Source organism: Syngnathus typhle, linkage group LG17 (genome assembly GCF_033458585.1).
Source record: "Syngnathus typhle isolate RoL2023-S1 ecotype Sweden linkage group LG17, RoL_Styp_1.0, whole genome shotgun sequence".
In the NCBI taxonomy this organism is placed as follows: domain Eukaryota; kingdom Metazoa; phylum Chordata; class Actinopteri; order Syngnathiformes; family Syngnathidae; genus Syngnathus; species Syngnathus typhle.
The window spans coordinates 2,824,252-2,848,465 of record NC_083754.1 but is presented as its reverse complement, the minus strand read 5'-3'; the positions used below and the strand labels follow the sequence as shown (position 1 = coordinate 2,848,465).

The window sequence follows — 24,214 nt, the reverse complement described above, 5'->3', positions numbered from 1 at the left end:
CGGATGGAGCGCATCTGGAAGTCTGTTGTCAACTGGGGAGTGATTGCTGTCAACATGCGAATCTTAAGAGGTGCTCATTCATTTTGATTAACAGAACCTTACTCACTCTCATACCACGGTGCTTCTCTTTCTACTCAGGGGAGAAGAAAGCAAAAGTGTTTTTTCTCCCATATGTTTTTTCACTTCTACCACAGCACATCATTACCTGAGTGTTTAAACATTTTTTTTTTTTTAAGTGAAACAACATCCACGGGCAATGAACAGTTCAACATGAACCGCTATCACTCGAGGGAGCTGTAAAGGCCAAATGAAGTCAGTAAATAAACATGTTTGTTGTCAGATCGCTGGAACATCTTGAGAAGCTTTCAGCCCACCATGTTTGAAAGGACGACTGATAAGATTGCCGCCTAGCAACAACGAACAGCAAAGTGGATTGAGCGTAATCGCTTCAGTAAGTCTGGAGTGGTTTATTTTATTTGATTTTATTATTTCTGTCTATTTATTTATTTATTTTAATTTTCACCATGTTTTGACAAAGACATGGTCACCCCAGAGAGTGAGCTTAGCATCAAAATGCAAGTCTGGGGTGGTTTATTATTTTATGCAAAGATAACCACGCGACTCCTCCGCAACCCGGCGGTCAATCACAAGGCAAATGACAGCAAATAGCAGGGAAAGACCAAAGCTGTCAGCACACGTAGCACGCCTGTTTCATTTCACAACCTGACTGGATTAAAATGCCGAGCTGGGGGAAAAAAAAAAAAAAAAAAGACCTTCCTCGACCTTTTGGCCGTAAAGCAACGCGACAGGAGAATGGAAAACATGAGTAGTAGCAGCACGATTGGTACTACTCCAAACTAAAGCAATCGATCAATGACAATCCACAGAGTCAAAATAGGAGAAAAGGGGGGTCAAGGGTGGTCCTGAACGGGTTGGGGGGGGCAGAGTTCAGAGGAAGCTGCAGGTGTGGGGAAGAAAAAACACAATCACATCTCAAGTCAAACAAACGTATCTCGGCTGATGGAGATGGATAGAGGGTCAGCATTCCAGTCCACGTTGGAGATCCCTACTGCATCGCCCCAGGTCCTCTGCGTCCGCTCGTCGTTGCTGTCGGGCCAAACATCTGGATGGAGAGAGGGAGCCGCGGCGAACGCTGAATTGAGGTTCGAGGGAAGAAGTGAAAGTTACTCTTAAGCCAACACGTTGTTTATCTTTTGGACTCCTGCAGAGCAAGGGGGATCACATCAGTGGGCTTGTTTGGAGGGGGGAGTTCACCCTTTCTCTTCTCATCATCTGTTTCACCTTTTTTTAGCATGTCTCTAACATGTTCCAGGCAGCTGAAGGTCAGGGGCGGCAGTAAACGGAGAAACATTTTGTCTAACGTTGCAGCCAACATTTCAAGCTCCTCTATCATCCGTCCTTGTTCAGAGTAGCAGCCCAGTTAACCCTAGATGTTTTTTTTTTTTTAAATATTATTTTTCCTCTTGTCTTCTTTGAATTTTCCAACAGGGAGTTATAAAACACTGCTCTGAGGGCACTTTGAGGTAGAGAACAAGGCTGTGGCGGAAGCTCTGGTGGTGCTCCCACCAGAGGACCTCTAGTAATAGAGATACATTCACACACATGGCACCTTGGGAGTATTTGATCCCTGTGAACAGCTCACGGCCTGGGGAGGACACGCTGTGTAAATTTCTCTCCCGTGTGGCGTGTCCTTTGCAACAGCAGCTCGAGTTTGTAAAAAAGACAAAATAAAAAAACACATATGACAGGTGCCAAAGTAAGGAATGTGGGCTGGGGGGAGCAAGTTAAACACTATTTGTTCTCACTATTACACTGGGAAAAAAAATGACAAAATTGGAAAATTTCCATTCGATTAATCATGTTTTTTAATTATGATAATCATATTAGCCATTGGCATTCCCATTTGTGTCTTGAAACTGTTTTATTTATGTCACCCTAATATATTCTCAATTTTAACAGCATGCAAAGCAAAATAAATTAATCTAGCCTAATAAAACCTGTTTTTGATGACCATAAATACGGCAATATTGGAATTATTGTAACAATCTTATTTTCCGTAAAGCTGCTACATTCCACAATTTCTCACACGCATGGTTGTGTGCGTGGACAGTGCATGTGCCAGAGTGTTTTTACTGCTTATGGCACAGTGGAGGATTTATTTGAACAGATGTGAACTCTCAGTGCCAGGATGACCTCAGGTCCTACTTGGCTACACTGCAGCTGATCTCTCCACCCTGGAAAAATAACACGCGCACTAACAGACTGACCTATGGAAGAAAAAAACGAATCACATGGAAACCTAACCTGCGGCCTCCTGTTTTACAGTAACCCGATTTATCGTAAAACCAGAAGTAATGTTCCTCTCGGATATCGTTATGACAGTAGATTTACACTCTCGCTGGCTAATAAAGCAAAGTTTTATACCAAATGGACTTTGACAGAATGGAGTGGAGCATTTGGAAGAGTGCAGGGGGTTACTAGAGCCGTAAAGGCAAAAATGTACGTGTCACCACCATATAAAAGGGGGAGGTCAAAGCCGGAGTGAAACGTGGAGGGTCGACAAGGATGAAGAGACAGCAATGTTTGGAGAGAAGACAGGGGAGCGCTACACTAATTTATACTCTGATAATTGGAAACAGCAGAGTCCTGCACCTGAACCGCATTCTCGGCCCCTGTGGCCAGCGACGCAGCCCGGACAACGTGGGAGGGAGGGTGATGATGAAGGTGAAAGGGGAGGGAGGGGAACGGGGGGGGAGTCAGTGTCAATGGTAGCCTTGTTGTTTCTGCGGTAGACGTGTGTGCATTGTTTAAGGACAATTTGCATGTAGAAAATGTCATATTGTGTTGTGACGGTACCACACACACACACACTAATAAGCTGGAGCTGGATTTGGACCACCCGGCCTTAATAGAGCATAAGGAAGGGTGGGGGTCCTAATACTTAATGTGTCATGGTCACGATCAACATACAAGGACTGACTTCAGCTGTCTTAACTTCCTTGTTAAATCAACATGACAGTCTCCTCTGAAAAATAACATGTTGAGTCATAGCATCCGTTAATTATTAGTCGTGTGAATATGTGGAATCGTTTTTCAAATCCCGGGTGCTTGTGCAGCCTGTGATATTTCATTGAGTGATGATGGATTCCTGTGTTGGCTGTGAGTAAGCTCTGGCATTATGTTTGAGAATGAAGTCATTTTGGAACAAAAAGGGAAGAAAAATGAGTGATGCCGCTTGATGGATTTCATATCTGCATGATTTGGTTGCACTGCAATGTCCCGGGTCTTAAGAGCCTTAGGCGTATTTGGACTCCATTAGATGACACATGTAAGCTTTAGACAAAGCAAGGCATGGTCACATAAAAACATGGACCGCAGTCCACTGTGGAAGCTCCAAATGTGACCACACACTGTTGCCCACATCCCCCCCCCCCCCCATTTATCTCATCGACATTATTTATTAGTCAAACTTTGATTCATCTTGGTAATGTGAAAATGAAGCTTCAAATATGCTTCATGAACCAATTGTATTTATGGACTCAAAAATCCGCAACTTAGCATAACTCACAACAGGTGCATAAAGTCAATTTAAAGCTTCATTTTCTCCATCATTACTCAATTCTGAAATGAGAGCATTAGCCTAGCGGCTAGCACGCTAACCCGACATCATTTTGTATTGCAGTAACTCGGATTTGTGGCTCTGTTGTCATTATAAGGGTTTCCCCTTCTTTCCATCACAAGTACCACATCAAAAATATCAAAATACTAATCGTTCAACTTCAGGGTCTTTAAACTTCACTGCTTTGAATGTCCACATGCACATAGAGTATGTGCTAAAGTTTTCCATCCAAGAGGAAGTCCGACATATGGACAGCAGATTGGCGAGTGAATCCGATCGTGTAAGTTTATTCCAAAAAGAGAGTAGGACAAGATTCACATATGGACGGAACTGTTTTGTTTCCTTTTAATGGCACGGTGGTTGTCTGAACTGCTTGAGGATGTTGAGAATCCTTCTTTCCACTTCATCGCTCTTTGTGATTGGCATCTCAATAGTTTACACCCATGGCCGAGCATGTGTGTGTAAGCCATTTCCGAATTACCCGGCCAAACACGCAAGTCCCATACGGTCTTCTACTGTAGTGGTTGGATGAGACATTTGTCCCATTATCTCCCCTCCTCATATCTATTCCAGAAGATCAGGCTCCAAGCGTACATGAAAGCCACCACGATGTGCCAACTTCTCTCACGATTTGTCTGTCACACACTCAACCTCGGGCCCTTGCGCCTTTACGCAAACCATGCACAAACTGAAACACATTTATGGACGAAGATGTCACGGGAGGGATTGGACACGCGCTTTGATCACTATTCATGTGACATCGGCAAGAGTGCCCAGAAACATCTGCAATTTTTCTCTTCTCGACTTTGGCGACTTTGAGCGCAGTGGTAATTCAATTTATTTGACAGATAGAATACGTGAAAGGATGCAATAGCACCAAAACAAAACAAAACAAAACAAAACATTTGATTATTTCCATATTGACTCCACAGTCCTCTTTGAGTGCATCTGCACATCTTCATCTTATTTCTCCTGTCGTGTTAACTTGGTGTTTCCTCTTCCTCCCCTGCTGCAAAAATGGAGACTTTCAAAAAGACCGCAAAACAAATCAGAGGCCCATCCCTCTTCGTGAGACTTTCTTCCATTCCAATAGCAGATTGGAGGGTTCGGATACCCCCGGGGGATCTCGGCGGCACCCAAGAGCTTCATGTTTCCTTCGCCGGACTCAAAAGTCAAGCCCAAAACAAGCGCCTCTTCCCTGCAATCTGCTCGTCTCTTGCATGCGGTCATTGGAAAAGCTTCGCCTTGTTAGCTCAAGGTCGAGTGTTAGCCGAGTGTGTGTTTTGGGTTTGAGGAGATACGACAATAATGGGCCCTTGACCAGCAATGATTACGTGTTTGGCGGCGGGCAGTCGCTCGTATTACTGCCATGAAAGTTGGACCCTTCTCAGTGTTGTTTTGTGGCGCTTCAACTTTGGCAGTAATGGCGTAGTAATAGCCAACTGTAAAGTGTCTCCAAATAGGCTCCTATTTAAAGATTGCCTTCTGTGGTGGCACGGGTCAGATCTCAGACTCTTCCTGGCATGGGACAAGTCAGCTTGTGGCTCTGAGAAAACAATTCCAGGTTTATATCTCCTATCTTCCCGCTCGTCTGCTCTCTCCATGACATAGCAAAGGTTAGCATAAGCTAGCATGCACAACGGATGAAGCTGAGTGACAGTCCGTGTGTATGAACGCAACCGGGCGGATTCATGTGGCGAGCGAAGGGTTTAGATTTGATCCAATTGAAGAGAAACATAAGCGGCGGGTCAAATCTGCCTTGAATTAGGCGAGTGTTACAACAGGAATAATACAATCACATCCCTCCAAAGCCCTGTAATACTACTGACGGGTAGCATGTGAGCTCAGCTTGTGACAAGGCTGCGACCTAACCACACAATGGTGTCCTTTACAGAGAAGAGGGCTCTCAAAGCTTCAAAAAGGCGCCTCGCTACTCCATGCACCCACTTAAGAGCCAACAGCACATGTCGCTTTATTCGGACCATATGATTCGGCCATGGGTCTCGGCTCGGCGAGCGTCGTAAGTTGTCTTCTCACAGCTCCAACGCAACATCAGAGTCGTAATGAAGTGCAAATAGTGTTGCTTAAGTTACGATTTTTAGTTGTTCAGCGATAATTGAAAGCAGAAACGTTATATTCCTCGTTGTGACAAATTAGGCTTGTCACCTTTTTGAACTTCTGCAAGGCGATGACATGATCGAGATATCAATCGATTATCGGAAATATTCCACAGTCATGATCTTATTTAGGAGAAATGTTTAAAGTTGTTGACAATGACAAAGAGGAAGATTAATGAGAAATGTGTCAGCCTGTGGGACTATAAAAATAGTTTCTGGCATTCAAAAACTAAAAGAAAAAAATATATATATAAAAAAAAAAGTTCCAATTGCAGCTATTTACTAACTTGCCATTTTTGTCAACTTGTTTTGTAAATGTTACATTTAAATTGTAAAACAAAAAAAAATATTTTTGCAAAGAGTTTTTTTGTATTTTTTTTTTTTAAGTGATTGTAAAATATATTTTTGAAAATTGATAGTGAATTAAATTTCTAGGGTCTGTACTTTTTTATTTTTACTAAGTGCAGCAGTTGAATAATTTCAGAGATTTTACAACAAAGATTTTATCTTACATAGTTTCGAAATTGTTGTTCTTCACTACTATTCTAACATAAAAACTGAATCAAAAGTTACCATTTTCCCTTTAAAGTAATAGATAAAATTCAATATATTTCTCCCATGAATATCCTCAGTTGTGAACTTTAGAGACCAGTAAATAGCTAAAATTTCATGACGGTCCAACAAATTTGAAAAACAGTGCATGTCATTCTGTAAAATAAAAATGCTTTACATATACAGGTATGACAGGATAAATCATATGCTCTTGGGAGTTTTTTTACGACTCAATAAAAAAAAAACTTTAGCTGGACACATGGACACAAATGCTCACCCGCGCGCGCACACACACACAAACAATTGCAGCCACGCACACACTCGCTCGGATGGAACATAAAAAGAGCACTAATGGGAAAAAGATGAGAGGGCTCCCAGAGAGAGAAGGAGCGAGACCCGGCAGTTTGACACACTTACAGCTCTTGGATCAGATAAAAAGTGTTCAAACATTGCATTGCTCAGATTAACATCCCGCTTTTGAGCCACAGGGTTTGATTCTTTTACGAGTCATATAATTCTGTCTCGAGATTAATTAATGACTTGATCTGGTTTACCTACTACTGTACATAATTGATGTGCTGTTTATATTATTGTCGCAAATATTTTGGAGGGCTGCTTTTCTTTCAATTAGATATACATCTGATATTGCCCATATTTAGTTCTATTGCGTTGCTGATTTGGTAAATAAAATAAATTGTGGTCTCAGTTACATTTATTACACTTAAGTGCATTAAAAAGTTGCTTGCAACTCATGATGAAAAAAAATAATTGTACTTGCTTAATATATTTGATTTGATATTAGTTCAAATATCCCTCATAACCCTATTTATTTATGAACCCAATCACCCTTTTTGTTAAATATCCCTCATGCTGATTTATGATACTTTTTCAACACAGCCAGACATTAATGTGATATTTATTATTGTGTGTTATTTTGTAGGACTGTCCCATATTACATTGAGAGGTATTTTTCGACAATATTTTGGGTACTTTAGTGAGCTATACAAGTGAGGAAACACTACGACAACCATAAAAATAAATATATTATATCAACACATCTGTGCATTATTAACTTTATTGCGGCAAGCCTTTGGTGTGAGCTCTTTGAATCGAATCTCATTGGATGGTGCAGGTTTTATCGAGTGTTATTTTGGCCTCTTTAGAATAATTACACTTTATCCTTCCAGTGCTAAAGTGAAGTTATGAGGTTGTTAAGCAAATGTATTTACTGTACGAGTAAACTATTTGGAATGTTTTCTTTGGACTACAGTATTGTCTGCTTTGAGGAAGCCAGTCTGCAGTATTTAATCATAGCATGTTATTTCGGTGTAAATCAGCAGTAGGGAGACTGGCTTACTGCTGGGAAGGAAAAAGTGTGTCATCTTGTTTATTTTCCTTTGGTTTGCTGTCTTTGCGAGCCCATAGGGTGATAACAGAAAAATATTGCGACGTCTACCATCCCGCATATGACGGACTGCCCCCAAATCCAGAGAGGGACCACAAGGACCTTAGAACAACATTTATGCATCGAGGGAGAGGAGCAAAACTTCCAGCCAGTGTGTTAATGATGGCTCACTGGTGATTCCCTCTCATGTTTGTTCAGATTTTGGTTTTGCTTTTACACACACAGGCACAAATCAACTCTCCGTGTCCTTTTTTTCTCTCCATGACTTATTTTCCCCTCTTCTTCTATGAAGTCTGATCTTCCAGCATCATGCTGACCACCATGTCTGCTCCCCAGAGCAAAGCAAAGATATTCATGTAAAAAAAAAAAAAAAATGGTAAAAGTGGAAGCCATCAAACTCTTCTATGGAAAGTTTGCATTTCCCCCTCAAATTACTCAATAAAATTGGATATGTTAAAATTGTTGGTATAACCAGACAGTCGTAGCCACATGATTTATATAATAATATAAAAAAATAAAAAATAAAAAAAATCATCTCTGGCCCTTGTGTTACTTGATTAGGAAAAAACCACTGCGTCTGACGAAAAACAACCAATTAGAGACAGAAGGTGACCATTTTTTCCACACAGATCATATTTATCATTTACTACGTCAGGTTGTCATGATTTACACCCAATGTGACAAAAAGGGATTTTTTTTTTTTTTTTTTAAATGGGTAACCCATAATTATTCCATTTTTGTGTACTTTGTTACTTCCCACCTCTGTTGCCCCCGTGAAAACAAACGGACTTTTCTTGATCAGATATGCTTCTTTGTTCCATTATTTTGTCTATCTTAAAGCATAATCTAAATATTGATACATTTCTGTCATAATGCTTCCCCGTCTTATGTCCCCCTAAGAGCGAGTTTGGATATTTGGACAGGTGCTCTATTCTATACACTTGCTTCGAGGGCTTTAGTATGCTATTTCATTGCTTTTTCGAAAGGGCGGGATATCCTGAGCATCTATTCTGCATGTGTAATCCCTAACAATAAAAAACTGTTTAGCACCAATTTTCCTTTACTTTTTAACTTTTCCCCCCACCAGTTTCAGACAACTGCGGCGGTCACATCTGGAAGACAGATGTGGAGTCTCAAAGCTTTGACTCTCTCGCTCCTTCTAACTCACTCTCTCTTCCTCATGTCAGATTTTTTTTTTCCCTCCTCCATCCCTCTCTCTTTGGGAAACATGAGAGCAGGGCTAATTCTCCCTCACTCTCCCTCGCTCCCTCCCTCCCACAAGGCCGGACCACCCGCATTCGGAAACGCCTAGCTGTTCCCGTGGAAGAGCCTCCAAGTGAATGAGAATGAGAGATGTAAGGATGGGCCATGGCTGATGGTTTTAGCAGAGTATCAATTACATCATTGTAGAAGTCATAACCTGCTATTGTGTCAGGAGGAACGTCTGGCAGAAACGGTTCCCATTGCATCAGTAGTCCACGGTGGAAATTATGTAGCATAGATCCCTATACCACAGCCAACTTTAGACACTCTTCATCCTCCACTGATTTCCTCCTAACAGTAAACATGCATCTCAGCATAGAAGATATCAACACTTACCCTTTGGACTGGATCAAATTATCCTTAACGTCCATCATCGCTGTGACCTTGAAGCACCTCCGCTCTGAAAAGAAATGTTATTTAGTGATTGTGAAAGGCTGCCTTTACACAGATAATAATTGTCAAGTCAGAAAGTTATAAAATCAGGTGATAGCTATTACTATGGCCGGCCAAAGCCTCCATGGTGCTGAGTCAGGCCCACGAGTTTCTTTACAATGAATTGGAAGCTAATTTGTTACATTTTGAATTATATTGACTATTGGGCATTCATTTTAGAAATACTCCTTGAGGGATTAAATTTAATATAATAAATATAATACGTTGCTCTGTGGCTGGCAAGGCACAAAGCAGGAGTTTTTTTTTTTTTTTTTTAGACCAGTGGTTCTCAAACTTTTTACACCACTCACAAAACTCCTGTTCAAAAATAATTACCACTTTGCTTACAAAAAATAATAAAACAAATAACTTTACTTGAATAATTAATCCATTTAAATCGATTGCATAAAAAAGTACAATAATACTAAAAAGGCAAACGTCACAACAACAGTAATTGGCATTTCAATGCATCTACCTTAATTATTGTAAGTGTCTGTATCGATACTGGCGATACTGGCCCTGGTATCGGATCGATACCTAGTCAGTATCGAACACCAGAGTAGGGCCAAATGCCAAACCAAGTAAAAATGAATAAAAATAATTCAAATGGCTTACCACTTCCGTGCAGGTTGTAGCCCGGCAAGGGATCAAGATTGTCATTTGTAGGACCAAGGCCCCCAAACGAGAGACATATGAAGCTTTAAACAGGTATTTTGCACGTTTGCACAAGTTGACCCACATTTATCCCTTTTGAGTTTTGGGCTTCGGGAAACGAATAAAGAACACATGTTTCATATGTGGATGGTCGTACTCTGCAAGACGGAGTGTGTACTCGGCATATTTGTACGGAAATAAACAGGTAAGTTTGCATGAATTATTTGGAGGTGCGCATCTTATGTTGACCCTTTCCGGGTCGTGCTGTGACGTCACGCGGCTTGCTGTCAAAAAATAGCATTCGTATCAAAACGTTTTTAGTCTCAGGATATAACCACAGTAATAATAATATTGTCTTGCTTTCAACTGTATTGCTATAAACCAAAATTCCATTTGCAAAGTGCTTCTTTTATTTTAAATTCCATATTAGACTGCGCACTCCAGATAATATTCCGTTTTATCGCCATTATACAGGTTTATGTTGCCACCATGTGGTTTCTTGAGCAATTTTTCGTCTCACTTTTTTGGCTTGCACTTTTGATGTTTTATTTGGGACTTCATGTTCAATGGGGTATGAATTCAATATTTGACTTCATTGATATTTTGTCATTTGTAATTCAGCCAAATTACCTGGATAACAATGCTCAACAAAGAATGAAATTAAACTTGAACAAGGCCAACCACATTGCTTTTATTAATTGCTTTTATCACAGTTAATAAAGCATTTGATTCATTCAGTGTGTCGTTAAAAAACAGTTTTCATGCTGCAGCAGGTAACGTGAGCTATTAGCTTAGCTGTGAAATGACTTCAAGGTGCAACTTAAGGCATAATACGTTTTTTGGCAATGTCTACTGTTATTTGAATGATTATTTTGTTTTCTGTGTTTTTCTCCTACCCACTTCAGTAGCCACTGAGCCCACAGTGGCACCCACCATGCCTCCAATGGGCCCACCAACAAAGAGCCCGACGAGAGCCCCGAGCAAGGCCTCCCTTCTCACCATAGTAGGCAGCCATGTCAACCATCCCACCAACTTCTCCCACAAGCCTCGGACAGAAGAGGCAGCAGGAGAGGAAGGTGAGATGCTGGAAGAGGGGAAAATATGATCTAAATCCATATTTAGGTCTCCTATGCTTCCTTCTGCCTCTTCCAGGACTTCCTCTATGTCTTCATCAGTCACCTCTGAGTCTACAAGAGATGAGGGATCATCATGTGCTTCCTCCCTCCTCTGTCTCACTAGTTCCAGCTGCCTCTTCTTCACTTGTTCACTAACCTCCTGGTAAAGAGGGCAGCTGAAGTGCTGGTCTTCACTCTCTTCCACGACCTGTTCAACTTTGTTTAGCAGATTTTCAACAGCTTCGCTCGCCTTCGGTTCTTCACTCTGGTTCTCCAAGGTGTGATATCGACCGCCACATCTTTCCAAGAGCGTACGGAGGTCCTTACGCCACGTGATGAGGTAATCCTCCAGCGTCTCCTCCTCTTCCAGCTCTTCCATGTTGGTGAAGAGGATGATGGTGTTTCTGCTGACCGAGGAGGGGCCTAACAGTTTCTCCAGGACGTCGAGTGCTTTGGTTTCTCCGTCAGCTGCTTCGTTCACAGGGACACACAACAAAAATGCATGCGGCCCCGGGCTGGATAAAGTAATCAAGGAGGAGATGTGTCTTCTTCTTTCCTCTGGGTCGAGGTCTGAACTGAACCAATCGGCACTGGAGACAACCAGCACCTAGCCACAAAAATTAAGGGAAGACAACACCAAGGGATAAAATGTGCGAATAGTGAATTGTACTGGAATAAAGTAAAAAAATATAAATATATAATATAAAATACATATATATAAATATATAATATAAAAAATATAAATATATAATATAAAATAAATATATATAAGTATATAATATAAAAAATATATAAAAATGGGTGTGTCCTGTCTCGGTCCTACCTGTCTCCCTGCGGCTTCTCCTCTGTATTTACAACAGCCATTAGTGTCTGGATCTTCATTTCCCTGATTTGTGTCTTGCAGGCCTAAGATGCTGCAGACCGTCGCCCGCCCTCCGGTGCCGTTGCGGCCCAGGACGACCACCCTCAACTCTGCGCAGAAGGGAGATGCATATTGCTGTGCATTATTAGGAAAGAAAACATTAAAAGAATTTCACGCGATAGTTAAAAGTTAAAAACTGATCATATGTTTGTGGACTTAAAAGAATGAAATGTCACCAGCGCCCTTTTCGTTACCGTCATACTTTCAACATTACACAAACTTTTCTACGACCAAAATGTCATCGCTTTGAAACACCTTCATTATTACATAAGTATACCTCCCCGACCGACCTTTTTGAACACCAGAAGCGGACATGTCGAACGGTTTGCTGTCGTTTTTAGCAAGGAATCATCAGGCGGAGACGTTTCCTCATTCCTGCAGGATGACTCGCCCTATTGACGGTCAACTGTATCCGTGTAACACGGGGGCGCAGCGCCGACTACTGTCGCATCGAGGAAACACATCAGGGGTGCCCAGGCTTTTTTTTTCTTTTATTGTAAAATTGTATAGCAAAGCAATTTGGCTTTATTGGGGTTATGAATGACCTCTTGTAAATAAAAAATAGTTTTAAAAGCCCACAGTTACAATTAGGTTCCTTTAAAGGGTGTCTATCAGTTTTATCAAATGTACAAAACACTTGGGAATGGATTTTTTTTTTTTATACAAAGGAGAAAATGTTAAATGAGGAATATATCACCTTCTATTAAAGATGACTAAAAGGTCACAGATGTTCCTTAACAAAGCATTTAAAAACAGACATTGAAAAGCATAAGAAAGAAAATGTTTCATACAAATTCACACTGTACAGTAACAATAAAACAAAGTGGTAAGACTATAAACAATAAAATGCTTCTTTTAAAAGTCTATGAATGAAATCCTAGCTATAATTATCACAGCATAAAATTTTAAAACATGTTTGGACTAGGAATATTTTCAGTTTGCCAAGTTTCAGTGGCTACTAATAAAGTCCAAAGATGGATCTGCTTAAGGTCTTGACTTTTCACCGCATAATTCTTCTGGCGTCCTTCAGGTCCTTCACTCACAACCCGGGCATGATGTAGGCAATGTTGTCCAACGTGTTCGACTGACAAAAAAGATACGTTTGTTAGAACATAAAACTTGGTAACACACCCAAACAAAAAAATAAAAAAAAATCTAATGCTATACCAGCACGTTTCGGGGACATCCATTTAATTGCGGAATTTGAGCAGTGAGACAAGTCAGCGGTCCTAGGGCACACAAAATGGAATCTAGTAGCACCGACAGGCTCCCAGACACGGCCACCATGCCCTAAAAAATACAGATAAAAAAAGTAATCGTCATTAAAGTGCATGGAACACATTTCTGAGAACATGGAGTTACGAACACAGATGGAATTAAACTCTCTTTATGCGTATTCCGGTTCCCTGTGTGGATATGAGAAAACCCACCTCTGTTTCCTGGAGCCGGTGGCCAATCAGAGACAAGGACTCCCCAAGCAGCTGCAGGTGAGCGGCTGCATCGATAGGATCTACATCGGGGACTCGTGCGGGGGAAAGGGACATGGCGGGTGGTGCTCGGGTAGGTGACACCACACCAGCTTTGGCTAGGAAACATGATGTGCTCGTGAGAATGGCAAACTTTTTCATGATGAGACTGGACGAGTACCTTTGCATTTGCTTTCATTGGAGCTTTTGTGTTTGACTGTCGTAGCTTCAGCCTTGTTCTGTTTGTGCTGCAGATACTGAGCTTTTTGTCTCCAAAACTGCAGCCATAAAGTCAGTACAAAAAAAACGATATTGGCTCCGCATTTCACTTTTGAAAACACCCAAAAAGGATGCCATGCACACAAGATGGCATCAACAACAAATTAAAAAGGCCTCCTCACCAGTTTGTCTTTTTCCGGCATCGCCTTCCATACCTCTCCCAACTTTTTGCTGAGTTCACCAAAAACTGCAGGGGAGAAATACAAACGCTTAGACAAGCGTAGATGCTTTTCAACAAATGGCATACCTAGTCCTGGCTGTTCAGCATTTATGTTGACTCGATACTCCTTGCAAAACACCTGATATGCAGACGCACTCTTCTTCTTGGGCTGAATGAAGACAAGAAAAAACAAAATGTCTGTCTTCATTATCTGCACGTTTTCAGCTATGCAGTAAACCGGAGGCTCACCTTGTCTTTCTCCTTGTCGTGCTTCTCTCGATCTTTCTCCTCTTTCTTCTTCTTCTTCTCCACCGGCCCATCAGTACCTTGTGGGTGGTGTGACGCCACGGGTGTGCCCATGGCATACATGGGGCCGACGGTGCCGTGGGAGACGGTGGGGTGAGAGTTGCCGTGGCTCCTTGATGAATCTGAAGAACGGCAACCGAGGATTAACACGCACTGTTTGATGAAACGCAAGTATTGCCTCACCTCCTCCGAACCCTTTGCTGTGCTTTTTGTCCTTCCCACTCTTCTCCTTGACTCTGTCTTTCTCTTTGTCCTTTTTCTTCTTGCTTTTCTTGCTCTTCTTCTTCTTTTTGGACTGGTGCGTGTACGAGTCGTCAATGACGAGCTCGCCCGCCTCCAGCTCTCCTCCCGACGACGAGCTGTCATCTCCCAAGCCGCCTCCGTAATGACCTTGACAGAAAGCACAACGCTGAATGTTGACTTACAAGTAGGTTCCTCTGAAAACAAAAGGGAGCTATGCTAAAATAACTTTCTCCAAACTGATTTAATTGTCATAGAATTTAGGTGCTGTTACCTTCCACTTCCACTTCCTTCCCCACTACTGGCAGAGGATCTCGACTGTGTTGCAGCTTTTTTTTGGGTGGTTTTGACAGCTGCATCCTGTCTCGATCCTTCTCTTTCTTTCCGCTCGCTTTGGACGAGTGGTGCCCGACTGGGATACTCTCCGTCTCCTCCTTCTCCGGCGACATAATTAGTTTCATTTTCAGCCCATCGGCCTCTCGTAACGTTAAAGGCTCCTCTTTGATGGATCCGCCGTGAAACAGGGATGACTTTGAGGAAGATGAAGAGTGCTTCTTAATGGAAGACGACGACGATGATGATGACGACATGGGGCGGGAATGAGAAAAAGAGTGGCTTCCTTTACTTCCGCTACTGCTGCCCTCCCGCTTGCGGTCTTTTGAGGAATGTGAGGACAAGGCGGGATAGGAAGGTTTTTTGTGTATATTGGAACTGGGGTCAGATCCTGTTGCCAAAGGAGAGGTGATAGCTTGCAGAAGACCCATTGCTGTATCTGCTGGGTGCGACGAAGGGGAGGAGAGTGTTGGCGAGCGGTCTACAGATTTGTGCTTCTTTTTGTGGCTGGCGTGGCCTGAGCCTTCATGCTCTGGTAAGAAAGTCACAAAGGGGAACAATATGAATATACAGATGCTTCTCAAATAACGTCTCAATTAGTAGACGCATCCCTAACTTGAACTTACCTCTGTAATAGTGGTCATCATATTTCTTCTTCTTTTTGTGGGGGTCACCGCCCAGCATGAATAGCTCTGAATCCTAATGCACAATGACACATAATATAAAAGTTACTAAAGAGTAATATACAGGAAATCTGTAATACTTAGCAAAGGTATGGTTGCAAAATTTCACCTTTGGCCGTTTTTTGGAAGACTTGCGAACCTGAGCGGCAATCTCCTCCTCTTCTCGCAGAAGATCTTTGTATGACCTTCTCTTCTCTCTCTGGCTACGGCCAGCGACGAGACCCCTCTCTCCATCCATCCCAATGTCTAAATCAGACAGTTATTTCAAAAACACATTTCATATAAACATAAGATAAGAGCAGTAAGGTTTAAAAATAAAACTTTTGACTAAGACCTAATCATAATAATAAACCATTCTTGTTGAATGTAAAAAAAAAAAAAGGTCAAATGGGTACTTTGGCTCAATTATAATGATCTCTAATGTGTGTACAAATGTCCTTACCCATTTCTCCTTTGTTGTTAATCTCTTCAAAAGCCATTGCTACTTAATATAGTTACTGATTAAAAAGGTTGAATCTGTGTAAAAAGAATTTAAAAAGCAAGTTAGAGGATCATGAATTCATTGCCTCGCCGGCAACATTACACAAAGAATTAAATAGATATGGAAAGCAACAGTCCACTAAACGCGGGCATGCATTCTAAATTACACGTTGTTGTTTTTTAACGATGTTCTCGTCCGTCACCTATGAAAGAGTACAAATATTGAATTTAACAACTTCCCGCCTACTTTTCGTAATGATACACAAACACACCCCCTCTCCCATCAAGTTGACCACCCGGCTGGCTTCCTTGGCCATTCCACCCCTGTTCGAGCTCCATCCTGAGAAGGAGCTCGTCTATCCTGGACAGTCATCTCACTCCAGCCCGGTGCTTTCACCACAGCGAGGCCGCTGTCCATTTAACGACGATTATAATCATGCAAACGTGCACTGGGCTGTTCCCATTTCTTCACCTCCAACATCGGTCTCATGTTCATTTAGGAAACTAGCATAAAATGAGGGAAAGCATGTTTATTTGAATGAATTACCTCATTGGAGTCTCCAAATTACGCGGGCCAGGTCGCCATCTTTATTCCGGAGAACAACAATACGTCCCCACGTAGGGGCGGGGCTTGTGTTCTGCAGCCAATCGATGTTGAGAGTACGTGATTACGTCATCAGACTCATGTCGTGAATAAATGGTACTTTTAGGTAGCGTATGTGCAGATAAATTGTTAAAATACAAAATCCACTTATAATCACATAGGCAATTATTTTTATTTTTTTCAAACATATACATTTTGACAGTACTTCAACATTAACGTGCAATACAAGTGGGAAATACCTTGCTGATGAAGGAATCAAAAATACAAAAGTAAAAACGGTTGCTCATTTAGTTTAAGCATAGACCATAAGTAATAATAAAAATGAGGGAAACACAGGCACAGACGTTTGTGATCAATCTGGGGCATTGCTCTCCAGTCTGTTATGGTCGATGATGGCGTTCAAGGTCCAACAGGCAGAATTACTGAGTTGAATGTAAATAAATAAAATGCACTTGAAATTAGATGGAACTAAAAATCAAGGATTTGATGCGGAAAGTCCTTTCCCATCAAAACATTTCTGCAACTGTCAGCGGCATCGAAAGAATTGTTACTTTTTGGCACCATAGAGGTAGCTTTGTTCACCACCGTCTTTAAATTAATGGGTCAAATTTCCTAATGTTTTTTTCCCTAAAAAAAAAAAGACATTCTAGGAAGACCACACTGAAGATGCAAAAAAGAAACAATAAAGGAGGAATGTTTTGATCCATTAAGACAGATGGAGAAGCAATGTTGCGGGACAATGAACAGGCTTGCAGTGAATCAAATTGTTTCACAAAGACCAATAAATATATTCAGCACATGGACCGCTTTAAACATACAATATATATTTTGATAGGCAGTACACATTCCTTTCTTAAGTACATTTGATACATCATTTTCTACCTTTGGCCCACCTAAATGAAATAATCCTTTGCAAGAAGCAAAATTACAATAATTGTAGGATCTCTGAATGACAATCATTACAGCGGTACCGAGCAGAAATATCAATCATTGTTCAAGAACGAGGAGCTGAGGCTTGCTTTAAAGAGAAGCAGAATCTAGTTTCTCAATCGACCCCTTCATGGCCTAAGTCCATTCTTACATAAACACTCTATTGAAATACGGTTAACGGGTGTTTTCAAGCCTCCAGCTAAGCCGCTCCCCATAAATAACATCGCACTGTTTACAAACTTTGAAGGGGTTGTATTCTTTACCTGCCTCCCAAATTCTGTTTCTGAAGGCTGAGTGAAGTAAAGCTGGCCAGTAAATCAGTCACCTCGTCCACCTAAAAAAAAAAAAGATGCATATGTATGACTTATCACTAAGTCGGTGAAATGAAATATTATCAGCGTATGCACATCTTACTTGCTCTTTGGTTCGTGTGTGTTGCAGCTGGGAGGAAATGTGCTCCAGTCTCTCTTTAGCTTCACTTTGCCCCATTAGGTTGAGATATTCCCTCAGCATTTGAATAATCTGAACGGAGAAAACAACTTTATCATCATCACATACGAAACGAAAAACAAAAAACAAGACCGTGTTCTGTACCTGTATGACCTCTCCTCTCAGGGTCTCTAAACTGCGAGAATCCCCTTCCTGTAGAATATTAAGTTTGGAACGTGCGAGATGTAGAGGGGTCCGTCCTGCTCGGTCAAGGGCATCCACACGAGATCCTTAGCAGAAAATATTGTCATTGTAAATGATGTCTGCAATAAAAAAAAAAAGGGAGTAATGTACATACACAGGACTACTGTCTCACCTCCTCTTAGCAATGTGGTGATGACAGGCACATGGTTTGTACAGGCCGCTGCAGAAAACAGGTTCAATTGAACATTGGGCAACAGAAAATTGGTTTGTATTCATCCTTTCTAGAATGTTTCTTCTCAATAGGTTTGCAGAGAAGCGTGGAACAACCTACTATGTCGCCAGTCAATCAAACAAACAACCATTCACAGTTGGCCTTCACACCTATGGACAATTTATGGTCTTATTCGCACTTACCCAGATGGAGCGGGGTGTTACCCAGACTGTCACGTTGGTTGGGATCAGCACCGTAGCTTAGCAGTAATTGCACTAAAGATGTAAACAAGGGACATTTCTTCATTGATTTGAAAATTTACAATTTTAGGATTATTCTGTACACGGTTGTAACATTAAATCACCATGTGTTTTATAATGCCGGTCGGTCTTCATCTTACCGATGCTTTCATTGCCGTTGCAGGAAGAAAAATGTAAGGCTGTCCTCCCTTTATCATCTGCTGCACATGGGTCTATGTCATCCTGCAGGAGCTTCCGAACTGGAATAGCACCGCTTTACTGATCAAACCAGCTTGTTCTGTACCTTCCCACATTTTTGATAAATGCATCACCAAGTTATTTCGTACCTGTGTCGATGTCATTGCTGTTTGCTGCGTCCCTCAGTCTTTTTACAGCTGTGATGAAAAGAAATTCAAAAGTAGAAAGGATTTAATATTCAGCTTTTGAAGAAATACTATCAATGGTCTCATATTGCAGTAAAATAAAGCACAAAGAATCCATTCATCAGATTGACGTATACAATCATGATTTACTTTTTTTAGTAACATGACTGTGATCTCTAGGTAGTTAACATGGCATATATCTACTATTTGACGGGATATAACAGTTTATTGATTTTTTTGGGTGAAAGTGTTGCCTTACCATACACATCTTTACCGATCGGGTTCCTTGTGGCTCTGTGCAACCGACGGGTCCTGCTCCCGGTCATCTTCCCCAGCTTGTTGCTCGTGGCACCAGGTCCATTCTCTGATCGTCCTGGTTCCCATAATAAGTGCAAATACCGTAGTTCTTTGTCGTCTTTATGTCCGAGTCGTCCCAACAACACCTTGCTTTCTCCTATCCCACTTAATCCAAATCCGACATTGGTGGCCCCATCGTCCATCCTCTCCACAAAGCCCCGATGCTCTCCTTCCTTAACCGCCTTGGTTTCATGTTCGGGACCCGGTTCGACGATGTATTCCCCCTCAGAACTTGAAGGGTCATTATCTGTTGCAACGACTGAGCCCCACCCGTCCATACTTACTTATTTTCATGACATGTGGAAGCCGTGCTTGCAATACACTTGTTTGCACATTACTCGGAGTAGAAACAAAATAAAAATGGTCGCCATTTATAGAGTGAATGTGGCCTCTAAGCCGATGACGAGGGCCACATTAAGACACATTAAACTAACTCCTCATTAATGTGTTGCCTTGACCGGAAAAGTATTTCAATAGCAGATGTATTTCCGTCACAACACCAAAATGTCTCCTGTTTTGCGTTTTCCGTTTCATACTCTAGTAGTAAAACGCACACCCATTGAACAGTCGCAACGCCACTTGAAAAAATAACCAATCACGTTGCACGTTGTTCATCTCTTCTTGCCCAATGGGGACAGGCAAACAAGCAGCCAATCACATCACTAAAAATCAGCGTGCCTCTGTGCAGAATGCGCATGCGTAAAATGCACATAAAAATGTTGGTAGCGCCGCTGTTTGCAGAAAGAAGCGTGATTTGTTTTAATACACTTATCACACAACACATTTTATGATTTCTCACTATCAGAGTGTCCTACTATTTTAATCAATTCATTGGACAGTTCTTCAATTCTTTTCAACGCTCAGAATTTCTGTACTGACTAAGCATTTAAGAGGTCAGGCAATTCCACAATCACAGATTATGAGCCCTGAACCACACCAGTGTTAGACACAACAGGATTTCCAGTCAGATACACATTTAACATTCATAAATGTCGCCCCGACAGCTTATTGGATAGGAAAAATACAATTTGGGGCTTTTGACAGCTTTGGTGGAAATGTGGGGGTCCATCATCATATTTGCATAGGTCTACTGGACATAAAGCACATGTTAGGGTGTGACACACTGTTATGGAAAAATAACTATCAGTGGTGTCATTTGGATTTATATGGAGTGGAGGTAGGTCAAGTTTTAGTCTGGAAGACATGGGAGGCTCCAACCTGTGCTAGATAACTAGGAAATGCAGCATCAGCCCCTGATCTGTCTGTATGTTGCTCACCAGGCGAATACCGAGTGAAATGCAAATGCATCCGTTCATTTTTCCGGTAAACACCTTGATCCTTCAAGTATCCATGGCGGCAAAACAGTGGAGGCATGCGGTGGGTGAGCGCTAAGCGGAAACACGATTCTGAAAGAAACACAACAGTCAGCCTTGAGTACAGAATTGAGGGTTAGGGTTGGACCCCACCAGGTTTACCTGCATAGAAGGCTCTGAGATCAGTGTTGACGCAGTGTTCCAGGAACCGTCTCAAAGGCTGGATGTGAGATATGGGGCCATCCCACTCAGTGAGGAAGTCTTCAACCATGTGATGAATCGCCTTCGGCCTTGGTAAAGGCCACCCATGGGGACGGTTCTTCATCTCTTCCTCTAGAATACAATACCGGTATTACCAAAAAAAGGGCCTGCACCCTGATAGCAATCAAATGTTCCTCACCAGTGGGGAGCGTGTCATAGTAGTATAAAACCGGGTGCAGAAAGTTGGATTTCCAAGCTTTCCTCCAGTCAGTCACTGCCCTGCCTTCTCCCAGATAGTCAATCTTCTTTTTCCCATACTGCATCACTAGAATCACCAGTCCATGCTCGGACACCTCGTGACCCGAGAGAGAAGAGAACTGAGGCAAGGCCTGCAGTGGGAATTCCTCCACGTACTGGCAGAAGGATCTAAGGAGGGAGGGAAAATAAAAAGATAGTATTGATTATTGCACCCTTGGAAGTCAAGTCAAAATATGTAACTTACCCTCTCAGCAATATCACATCTCCTAGTATCTCAAACATCTGGTAGGGTCCAGAAGCCTCACCCACCCGCTTCAAAATTGCAGAAAGCAGCTGCGTTGTCGACAATTTTCTCGATGGCCATGGCGTTCTATGGTAACGTTGCTCAAGCAAATGATGCACGGCCCGCACTGAGACACAAAGACAATTACGTCATGCATTTTGCTCAGCGTACACAATATTAGTGAAGCATGAGCGATGAGGCCTTCAAGCCTCAAATGTTCACCTGTATAGCGAAATCCATGAATGAACCCGCCGGCGGATTTGCGGTAATCTCTGGAGTGAGCAGCAGCTCCCAGCACAAACAAACCTGGCGTGTCATGGCCTTCATACCAGGCCGTCACCCGTGGCAACCTCCCTTTTGCATTTTTACTGGTGAGTGGGCAGGCAGAGCTGTGGAAATGTTACACAACATCAAATCTGTTCTACAATACACATCAAAACAATAAATGACTTGTACCTGTCAAATACGCTGAAATTAAATCGAAAGCCGAGGCATCGGATCACACGATCGTAAGGTTTCCTCAGGGAGAAATTATCGATATGATACCCGAGCAGATCTTCGGCTGTCACATCAGATTGGTTCTTCTCCGATTGGTTTTGTATGTACTTATTTATCGTCACATAAAGCTGTCCTTTCTTCTCCCTCCTGCCATCTTCCTTTTGTTGGGCAATCACAATTCGCTCCAGGCTAGCTTCGACCAAACCATCAAGAGACTTCAGCTGATATGTGTCGAGGAGTTCGTTATTCACAGCCCTGAAAACACAAACAAAAGGTCAGGTCATGGCCACTGGTCACCCTTTTATAACTCAACATGAATTTAAAGAATGCCAACAGAATTCGGTCTGTGATTTTACCTGAGATCTCCAACGTAATGTGTTTGCCAGGCCAGTCGAACAGGGCTGCGACTGACCATGTGAACCCGACTGGCGTGTCCTAAAATGCTCTGGGCTGTTTCAAAAGCAGAGTTCCCTTTGCCGAGAATCAGTACAGCCTGGTTCTTGTAGTCCTCCGAGTTTGTGGAAATCGATTCATAGCCCTCGACCAGGTCGGAACCAACAAAGTCCACCTCCTGAGGAACCCACAAACCGGTGGCAACCAGAAGGACGCTGAGGTACAAACAGCACAATGTGACCATGATTTCAGATATGAATTTGGATTTCAAGGTCAGTGAAAAAGCAAAATCACCTGCATGTGTATTCCTTTGCGTGTTGATCCGTTAGGACGTAACTTCTTCCGGTGGATGACACCGATGCCCTGATCCTTCCAACATCCACGCCATACTGAACCTTCAGCCCGAGCTCCGTCTCAAACATGGACAAGTATCGTGGGAAGGCGTCAGCCGGCGGGTAAAACTCCCGGCTTACTTGCCGGAACACGAGCTCCGGTTTATCGCTCAACAACGAGTTCCAATCATGGCGGAGATTAAATTCTCCATTCTGCCGTCCTGTGTGGATCTTATTGATGCTGATGAGCTTCCTGTGCCGAGGGTATCTTGACAGAAAAAACATGACGTGTGAATGTGATATACGTTTCAACGCAACAAACTGCATCTCCACCTACTTGTGAAAGAAGCTACCAGGTCCGGAGTTTCTCTCCAAGATGATGTAGTCTCTTTTGGCTTTGGAGAGGAAATATCCCATCTGCAGTCCAGCAGGCCCAGCACCGAGTATGCAATAGTCATAATGGCGAGTACCATTGAGCTGATCACCTCCAAAGCATTTGGTCACGCCGATTAGGATAAAAAGAATCAAACATAGAAGGCTAGAATCCATCACCTGTAGAACCAAAAGTGTCAATGACACTCATTAGATCAATTCTTCAATCTATCCTACAAATTTCCTGTTTTTGATACAACACAAAGATGATTCTGGCAGCATCAGGCTGTCAACAACCGCAAGATGATCATCTCCAAGATATTTATCTACAGCATGCATGGGCTTGCGGGCCATTATTTAATTCTCCAGGAATCCTGAGCATTTCATGTCAGTATGCAGTTATTATTCCATAGAGCCAGGTCGCTGAGAAAATTTATATTGAAGCGGAACAAAATGGGATAAATGGTGCATGAGAAACGAGTAAAGAATTCCTGGCTCTCGATGAACTCTGCAGCCGCTGTTATGTCGTCACTCCGTGGATACGGCTACTGCCATCTCCCGTTGAACCGAGTGGTCAATCAATAAAGACAGCGAAAATCAATTACCTTCTAGGACAGTCGATCACTTGAACGCGACATCGGTGGTGAGGAGAGAATCAAAGCTGATGATTTCTTCATGTATTTAGTTTTCAACCGCTGGTTGGAGAATGCGTACGCTCCTGAAAATCGGCAAGGACCGCCCACTTTGTCCACTAGTGGGCGTCTACCCTCCCAACAAGGCGTGGCTATAAAATAATTAATATATATATAAAATAAAAACATTTATAAAAACGTCAAGCCGAATTGAACTATTTTAGTATTTTTCAAATTATTTAAATATGTATTTATTTCAATACTATTTGATTTAACTCGTATAATTTGTCTATTTCGATTATTATTCCCATTTTACTATTTAATTATCTCACGATTTCATTTTGTCGCTCTTCACGGGGTTTCATCTCCATCATAAAATAGTTTCATCTGTGATTTATTCCACCTATACTGGGCGGGGATTTGTGTGTGATCTATAATAATCAAAGTGAAATCATTTGCAAAATTTGACACATTTAAAGAATTGAGGCGTTCCATTGTTTATGTATTTTCAAATTTCAACTTATATAT

General features: G+C 42.0%; 4 protein-coding genes and 1 long non-coding RNA gene across 5 annotated transcripts; 1 reads left to right on the top strand and 4 right to left on the bottom strand.

Annotated features, from left to right (window-relative positions):
• The first annotated feature begins 5,467 nt into the window (after positions 1–5,467).
• On the top strand, positions 5,468–12,853 carry LOC133170633 (uncharacterized). The gene is made up of 2 exons (XR_009718610.1): positions 5,468–5,660; positions 10,038–12,853. It is a non-coding gene; the product is annotated as an uncharacterized LOC133170633 (long non-coding RNA).
• On the bottom strand, positions 10,735–12,527 carry si:dkeyp-69e1.8 (uncharacterized protein LOC100001340 homolog). Its single transcript, XM_061303705.1, has 3 exons — positions 12,391–12,527; positions 12,002–12,150; positions 10,735–11,785 (listed from the first exon to the last, which is right to left on the bottom strand). The coding sequence occupies exons 1-3, from the start codon at positions 12,413–12,415 to the stop codon at positions 10,931–10,933; spliced, it is 1,029 nt and encodes a 342-aa protein (XP_061159689.1). The 5' UTR covers positions 12,416–12,527; the 3' UTR covers positions 10,735–10,930.
• On the bottom strand, positions 12,681–16,681 carry hmgxb4a (HMG box domain containing 4a). The gene is made up of 13 exons (XM_061303703.1): positions 16,595–16,681; positions 16,010–16,083; positions 15,677–15,813; positions 15,511–15,583; positions 14,826–15,416; positions 14,495–14,701; positions 14,255–14,433; positions 14,093–14,174; positions 13,968–14,032; positions 13,748–13,844; positions 13,531–13,685; positions 13,268–13,390; positions 12,681–13,184 (listed from the first exon to the last, which is right to left on the bottom strand). Exons 2-13 carry the CDS (start codon positions 16,044–16,046, stop codon positions 13,140–13,142), a joined length of 1,791 nt encoding a protein of 596 aa, XP_061159687.1. The 5' UTR covers positions 16,047–16,083; positions 16,595–16,681; the 3' UTR covers positions 12,681–13,139.
• Positions 16,682–16,804: 123 nt separating this feature from the next.
• ankrd54 (ankyrin repeat domain 54) lies at positions 16,805–19,926 on the bottom strand. The gene is made up of 8 exons (XM_061303916.1): positions 19,307–19,926; positions 19,012–19,059; positions 18,826–18,924; positions 18,629–18,700; positions 18,387–18,434; positions 18,176–18,300; positions 17,996–18,103; positions 16,805–17,915 (listed from the first exon to the last, which is right to left on the bottom strand). Exons 1-8 carry the CDS (start codon positions 19,680–19,682, stop codon positions 17,841–17,843), a joined length of 951 nt encoding a protein of 316 aa, XP_061159900.1. The 5' UTR covers positions 19,683–19,926; the 3' UTR covers positions 16,805–17,840.
• Positions 19,927–20,361: 435 nt separating this feature from the next.
• foxred2 (FAD-dependent oxidoreductase domain containing 2) lies at positions 20,362–23,811 on the bottom strand. Its single transcript, XM_061303997.1, has 10 exons — positions 23,660–23,811; positions 23,020–23,234; positions 22,645–22,950; positions 22,314–22,565; positions 21,916–22,212; positions 21,682–21,848; positions 21,421–21,586; positions 21,118–21,344; positions 20,880–21,050; positions 20,362–20,810 (listed from the first exon to the last, which is right to left on the bottom strand). The coding sequence occupies exons 2-10, from the start codon at positions 23,229–23,231 to the stop codon at positions 20,587–20,589; spliced, it is 2,022 nt and encodes a 673-aa protein (XP_061159981.1). The 5' UTR covers positions 23,232–23,234; positions 23,660–23,811; the 3' UTR covers positions 20,362–20,586.
• Between the last annotated feature and the right edge of the window lie 403 nt (positions 23,812–24,214).